Source organism: Sycon ciliatum, chromosome 13 (genome assembly GCF_964019385.1).
Source record: "Sycon ciliatum chromosome 13, ocSycCili1.1, whole genome shotgun sequence".
Taxonomy (NCBI): Eukaryota; Metazoa; Porifera; class Calcarea; order Leucosolenida; family Sycettidae; genus Sycon; species Sycon ciliatum.
In genome coordinates, this window is record NC_088655.1 from 26,638,628 (window position 1) to 26,646,537 (window position 7,910).

The 7,910-nt window shown below is 46.9% G+C and overlaps 1 protein-coding gene across 1 annotated transcript; it reads left to right on the forward strand.

Annotated features, from left to right (window-relative positions):
• Window positions 1-4,651: 4,651 nt before the first annotated feature.
• On the forward strand, window positions 4,652-6,249 carry LOC135829365 (soma ferritin-like). Its single transcript, XM_065341768.1, has 2 exons — window positions 4,652-5,682; window positions 5,883-6,249. Exon 1 carries the CDS (start codon window positions 4,764-4,766, stop codon window positions 5,271-5,273), a length of 510 nt encoding a protein of 169 aa, XP_065197840.1. The 5' UTR covers window positions 4,652-4,763; the 3' UTR covers window positions 5,274-5,682; window positions 5,883-6,249.
• Window positions 6,250-7,910: the final 1,661 nt, after the last annotated feature.

Here is a 7,910-nt window from a genome sequence, read left to right on the forward strand (position 1 = left end):
AGCCCCTTGAGGGCGGTCTTTGTAGTTGGGGGCATGGCGGCCAGAGGTGGGTCAGCCCTACTACTAATCTATACTTACTACTAGTACTGGTCCTCTTGGCCACGCCGAAGGGCTGCCAGGAAGCCGTGGAAACTAAAAACTGCGGAGCTCAAAAATTTGCTTCCACGTATGTGCTTTGTGTCGAATTATTATTTTAGTTGGCATATAGCGATAGGACAAGAGAATCCGTAGATTAGAAATGATAAAGTCGACCAACATTCGAAAACAAATTCAAAATTAGTAATTTCTCCATTTGCTCGTCTGATTTCCAGGACGCGAACTCGATCGTTAAGTCGAGTGTATGAAGCTTTCCCGACTGGGATGCGCTGGCCAGCTTGCATCTGGCCGGCAAGAAGCTCCGTACGCGAAGCCTCCATCTTCAGTTGCTCCAACAGCACCCATACGTTGGGGTGGGTGATGTTCACCTTTCGGCTAAATCGATAGTGCCATCCCTCAACACTGTTGTTGGTCCTGACGTCCCTTCCATGGCAGCACCACAGCGACATCGGAACGTTAGCATTCTCAATCCAACCGATCGAAGGCTGCTGTGACCTGGTCTTCTGGCAGGAATGGCAATGCCATCAGTTGACGACAGCAGTCCTGTAGGTTACCAGCACTGTAACGTTCCTGCATGCCGGCTGCCGGCTAATTGGTGCCCGTACGTACATTTACGTGTACGGCGCTGAAGTGCCTCCCGCGGAAAAATCTGCGCTGAAGAAATTGGCGCTGACATGTCCCGCGCTTAAAAATTTCGCGCTGAAATCATCGGCGCTGTCAAGACACTGCGCTGAAATGGCACCGAGCTGAAATGCCTCGCGCTAAGGCGGTCGCGCTGAAGTGCACCGCGCTAACAATGGACGCGCTGTCGCGGGAGGTTACCATGGAACATGCTTCCACCTGGATGTCGTCAAGTTAAAGGGGAAGTATACCCTAAAATCAAATTTTCACCAGTTGTAGTCTTCTGGGTGCTGAGTCGAATGGTCTTGGTTCGAGGAAGCTGCGACGCTCCCTTCCTACTTGAATCCCAATCGAACTCGCGCACTTCCACCGAAACTGGGTGACTGCGCCCTACTAGATGGGGATTTGTATGCAAAATGTCACTAAAAGCGCCATTTCGTTCTTATAAATCGATGTCTTCTGTTCGTGAGAACGGCCATTACAGCATGCTATGTTTCTTTGATCTAAGCAAGGCCTTCGACACAGTATGGACACGCGGGCTCCTATACAAGCTGTCGCGCCATGGAATCCATGGTACTTGCTTCACGTGGCTCAGTACTTACCTGACGGGCAGACAGCAAAGGGTGCGTGTCGGCTCTGCTCTGTCTGCCAAAGGGCATGTACGGTCTGGAGTTCCTCAGGGATCAATCCTGGGGCCTCTCCTCTTTCTTATGTATGTAAACGATCTGGCAGAAATGGATCACACATCACTATATGCTGATGATACAGCACTACTTGTGACAGCACCCACTCTCCCCGAGGCTAGTGCCAAGTTACAGTCCAACATAGATGGCGTTATTCATTGGATGGAAAAATGGAAATTGCAGCCCAACTCTTCGAAAACTGCTGTAATGTGTATCCCCCCCCCCAGTTGTTCCTGTGACCTATCTTCATTAGTAACCAGTCCCTTCACCTTTCCAGGCACCACAACCCCGCTCTGCATCGTTGAAAAACACAAGCATCTTGGCGTCATTATTGACCAACACTTAACCTGGAAATCCCAGATCGAACATTTAGACAGCCGTGTTAGCTCAGTAATGGGATTTCTCTCATCACACATCACCCACCTCCACACCGACTGTCGCCATGTTATCTACACATCTTACATTCTGCCTATTTTTGATTACTGCTGCATAATTTGGGCTGGCATTTCTAAAACACTTATTTCTCGACTCGAAGTTCTGCATAGGCGTCTTTTGAAAATATTATTTCGGCTTCCTCGCCTGACTCCAAGCGCAGACTTATACCGCCTTGCTTCTGCTGTACCGCTCTCGGTCCGCGTGCGTTTTTTGGCATGCCAGACAATTCATAAAATTAAGCTGGGCATTGCTCCTCTTCATGCTCTCTCCTGCCTAAGCTGGTTTGCTCAATCTCAAGACATGCGCACCAGAAACTCTCTCCGCTTCCCTATTGCGCGGTCTGCCTCTATGATAACATCTCCTCTCTTCCTTGCTTACCGCCATTGGTCTCTCCTCCCACAACATCTAAAATCCTGCCAATGTTACAATACATTCACACAGCTACTGCAGAATGCAACATACTAGTTGATATCCAGCCCTGCCCTAGCTTCTCTTGCTTTTCAGTTCCCCTTTCATTCTTTTTCTTTCTCCCCTCTAGCTCTATTACCGCCATGGCTGGCTATCGCCCACATCACCATTTCATTGGCTAGTGCCACGTGATTGTGAATAAATAAATAAATAAATAAAAGCACGGATGACCGCGATTGGCCCATATGTTGTAGTCTTTTGGACGCTGAGTCGACTGGTTTTGGTCCGAAAAGGCTGCGATGCAGCGTTCCTCCTTTATTCCCAATCGAACATGGTTGAACAAGCGGTCACGTGCCCCTGGGTGCCCAAATCACCTGGTCACCGCGCCAGCAGGCGACAACTTTCACACCAAGGTTCAACTCGAGTTCAACTCGAGTGACAGGACTGCACCCAAAAAAGGTCAAACAGGCTAGTAAGTTGTACCCTGCAGGCACGGTGACCAGCTGACTGGTGTACGCAGGAGCACGTGACCGCTTGTTCAACCATGTTCGATTGGGAATAAAGGAGGAACGCTGCATCGCAGCTTTTTCGGACCAAAACCAGTCGACTCAGCGTCCAAAAGACTACAACATATGGGCCAATCGCGGTCATCCGTGCTTTTATAAGAACGAAATGGCGCTTTTAGTGACATTTTGCATACAAATCCCCATCTAGTAGGGCGCAGTCACCCAGTTTCGGTGGAAGTGCGCGAGTTCGATTGGGATTCAAGTAGGAAGGGAGCGTCGCAGCTTCCTCGGACCAAGACCATTCGACTCAGCACCCAGAAGACTACAACTGGTGAAAATTTGATTTTAGGGTATACTTCCCCTTTAAGCCCCTTTCTGCATTTGTCACAGGCACCAAGTCATTCTTAGGGTTCCCAGTAAAAAGGCAACGCCTGTTGGGAGTTCCCTAGTAAATAATACATTCTACTGCACCTAGTAGTACGAGGTGATTCGTCATTATTTAACACGAAAGTAAAATAGCCTTCCGTAGGGTTCGAGGTGTGAATCTTTCCATTTCTTCCTCTAAAAATGTAATACTGATGTCCTTGGATTGCAATGTTGGGTTTCTCATTCACATAATCCTTGGTGTTGGGAAGCAGGTGGCAGTTGAAAAATGGCAATTTTTCCGCATACTATTTGTTGTGGTCATTTCTTAACATCATGGTAAAATAGGCCTTAGCAGCACAATTTCAAGTCAGTTTTCAATAGATGGAGACCCTACGTATCCAGGATGGTCCAGCAAGACTGGATCAAGATAATGTTCATCCAAATACAAGCCATTCAAGCTTGCATAGCAATAGGTGTGTCACCCTGATTTCATGTGCAATTGTGATCAACATCTGTTAGCAAATTCAGTGAATGCCAATGCTTGGCCATTACCAGGGTCAACACACCGACATTCCTCCTTCCCAGGCGTCGTTTCCAGTATGTAGCTATCATATGCTTCCTCTTCAGCTAAATATGTTGTCACTGGAGGTTGAAACCAGCGGCTATGACTCTCTTATACTCTATTTTACCGTAAACATCGCGCACTGCAGACTGAAAGCTCTTGCAATGTCACTTCCTGAAGGAATATCAGTCTCAATTTTGGAGGGGAACTTGACAGAACATTGGCAATGGCAATGGCAAAACGAATTTTTACGTGACTTTTTTCAGGCGCTGGCAATGAGATATTTTACCGTTTTGTTAAGAAATGACTCAATGTTAAAAAATTACGAATCACCTCGTAGTACTAGCAAGAGTACATAACCCCGGGGTTATGTACGCTTGCTAGTACTACTACTAGGTGCACTGAGAGTGTGGTATACGCGGGCACATTAGTCAAATTTTGACTATGCATTGCCCTACACCAGTGTGGACAAAAGTTCTTTTGTACATGTACCCAATGCGGTAGACAGCAAGCTGTTTCGGCCATAACTGGCATAAGGGCCTCATCGGTACAGCTACGAGCTAAATAGGCCGAGCTTAGTTGAAGTGTCCCATTAGAACGGTTTCTATCATTAATTTTTAGAGTTTTTCAGTGGAATTGTCATGGCGATGATGACGTCCGATCAGATCGACCATCTCCACGTACTACGTGACGTAGCTATTCCAAACTCTTCGTAACTAATCCACCTTCCCATCGCCGCATCGGATGAGTTTCGAGGAGCTTCGTTTTCCTGAAGAGGCCAATAAGGCCACCTCTTCAGAAAAACGAAACTCCTTGAAAAGTCAAAGAGTGACGAACGCGCCCTCGTGCCATTCTCGTGTCACTCACAAAAACTGGAACATCGAGCACCATGTACCAGTACAGAAAGGCTTCAGTCAGTTCAGACTAGACAGGAAGCCTTTCTTTGTTTGTTTTTTATACGCGTAGATCATACGAACCTGGACATAATTCTCGTTCGCATCGTAGCGATAGTTCTGTCTTCGTTCTCTAGTTTCTAGTCTGCCTCTAGCTCTTCTACTTGTAAGGATCTTCTCCAGTTTCCTCGCCATGTCACTTTGCCGTCAGAACTACCATGTCGACTGTGAGGCGGGTGTCAACAAACAAATTAACTTGGAACTGCAAGCAATGTATGCGTACATGGCGATGACAGCCTACTACGACCGAGACGACGTTGCGCTCGGTAAGGTCGCCTCGTTCTTCCGCAAGAGCGCAGCAGAAGAGAAGTGCCACGCGGATCTGCTCATCGAGTACCAGAACAAGCGGGGTGGTTGCGTCACCTTGGAGCCAATCCCAACGCCAAGCCAAGATACATTCGAGAACCTTGAGCAGGCCTTCCAAGCGGCGCTGGACTTGGAGAAAAAGGTGAACCAAGCTCTGTTGGGCCTGCATGAAGTAGCTGCCAAACACGACGATGCTCAGATGACCGACTTCCTCGAAGGAAGCTTCCTCGGGGAGCAGGCAGATGCAATCAAGGAGCTTGCTTCGCATGTGACCAATCTGAAGCGACTTGGCGCAGGCCAAGGTGAGTGGCATTTCAACAATACACTGGAAATATAACAATACGGAGGTGGGCAAGTCTTACGTAGCTACCGGTACATATTATTGTACTACATGTACATCGAAGTAGCTGTCTATCTGCCTGTGTGCTCACAGATTTGTTATCTTTCTGCGTGTGAATAGTCGTGTGGTGTTTTTTAAATCTTTTTTTTCAGTTGAGCACTAGTGATTTTGTACCTGAACGCGTTTACAAAATTAATCACGCTTTATTTTTTTTACAAAATTTGAATTTGTGGTACCGATCTATATTTAAAATAATTATTTCGTATCACAACTGCCTATTTCCGGTCTTTACTCTTCCCACTGGCCTGCTGCGCGCGCGTGTGCGACTTTCTATGGATATTAATCTCTAAAAGCCTACGGGTGCGATCAAGCAAATGCTGAGAAACTCCCAACTGTCATTGTCCCTGTCTGACTAGGTATACAGTCAGACCTCGCTTATCTGGTCCTCTTTTATCCGGATCCCTCGCCATCCGGAAGAAAATCGTTGGTTACCGATTTACAGCATACGCCATGTATACATACCGGTACAGTGTGTGTGTTCGATTATCCGGTTCCCTCGCCTATCCGGATATTTTAGTGGGAAACGGATGTGTGCGGTTATGCGAGGTCTGACTGTATTCGTGTTAGTCCAGGTTTTTAGTTGTGCGCCTATTTCACAATATTTTACAATTCTAGCCTTTTAAAAACTCTTCGAGGAGCTCCCTCTTATGCAACTTGCGTGCGTGCGCGCGTATTTCTGTGTGTGTGTGTGTGTATGCATGTGTGTGTGTCTGTGCGCGTGCGCTCGCTTGTGTGTGTGCGTGTGTTTAATGGGTCGCCGCCATAGTATTCTTGCCATCCCTGAAACGAACATTGTTCATTTCCGGGGAGGGGAGTAACGAAATTGCAAGTCCACCCACACTCTACTAAGTGGACGTGCATACGATTTGGGTCGTCCAGCGTAGCAAACTGCATTCATTTGGTCAGAGTACGACCTGAATGATATATTCGTCTCGGGAACGACAAAGCCTTCCATGATACCTGACTGTGTCTGTGTTAGTGAGCATGTGTGTGCATGCGTAAGTGCCAGCTGTGTGTGCGTGTGTGTGTGTGTGTGTGTGTGCGTGCGCACGCGCGTGTGTGCATGTGTGTGTATATTGTATGTGTGTATGTGTGTACTCGTAGCAAGTATTACCTTCACTGGGGGCAGGGGTAACTGCAGTTGGATTCCGGGACGGATAGTGTATCAGAGTGAACAAAAACTTTGAAGAAGACGAGTTCGAATAATGACATTATTCGAACTCGTCTTCTTCAAAGTTTTTGTGTTGCCATGATTTCTACCCTGCTTTTCATTGAAAACACTATCTGCATGACCTCGGAACCCGTTGCCATGCAAACCACCAGTACTGATCAGGTGCATTATACACAATTGTGTCGCCTACATACTAGAACTGTGGTACAATCATGTAGTTATGTTCCTACCTCCGGAAGGATGCCAAATTATGCTCCAAAGTTTCAACCACCAAATTATGGCAATAATTATGTCGATAAAACTGAGTATTGTGAAACGTCAAAAGATAAGAACAACTGGAAATGCATCAAACTCCTTGGGTCAAGACTTGGAACAGCAGAAGACGTATAACAGAGAATTAGTGCAGCCAACCGTGCCTTCTCATCCATCGCTTGGAAGAGACATTCCCTTGTGTCCCGTTTCTGCATTTTTAAAATTGTCTTATCATGCCCATTCTGTTATATATTATAATTGTGCCCTTTGGACATTGTCCAAGGCCCTTTCCTCCAAATTAGATATACAAATATATAAAAAAATATTATAAAAAATTCGACGGGTTCGCGTACCGGGCAGGTCAAGAACAAGGAGTCGTACATCTCCCTGGTCAAGAACCACCTTTCCGCTTCCGTGGGACGCCACCACCCCATGATCAGGCGTCAGATGCGGCTCCTAAACGGTGGGGGAGGATAGATCAGATCCACCAACCAGAGGCCAAAGGCCTAAATCCCATTTGCCACATCCATGTTTTACTTAGATATATGGCATAAGAAAAAGCTGAAATGTCTCATGAATATCCGCCGTCCTCATCATATCACCTGTACTCCCAAACCAATAGCATCCCTATTACCTCTATTTGCAAGGGAACGTCGACTTCTATGGTTTGGCCACGTCGTCCGACAAGGCCCAAGCTCTCCATCACACCAGGCACTGATGTTAGCCACTGACACCTCTACAATGTAGCTCTGACATCAAGAAGCCACGCAGACGTCCTCCCCCCCCCCCCCCCCCCCCCCCAATGCGTTGGATCGACACTGTCCGAAAGGATCTCAAGAGTGTCGAACTTACCATCAGCAACGCCCAGACCCAAGCTCAAGACCGTAAACACTGGCGAGAAACTATGAAAAGATGCGTTAGCTCATGCTTTGAGCGACATGCGAAACTGCATTTTTTTGACAAGAGTATAATTATAACCCCGGGTTATGTACTCTTGATATTATTATTATTATGCCGACATAATCCGCCGGTGCCTACCGACACTGACGTACTACAACATGAGCATGATTGCCAAGTACATGTACAATGTAAATGGTACATGGCGTTAGCGGACAATAGCGTAACTACTTGTTGTCTCAATTTTTTCACGT

Bases quoted from the DNA above. Each gene is read 5' to 3' on its own strand.
- LOC135829365 (XM_065341768.1), top strand. From the start codon at position 4,764: ATGTCACTTTGCCGTCAGAACTACCATGTCGACTGTGAGGCGGGTGTC.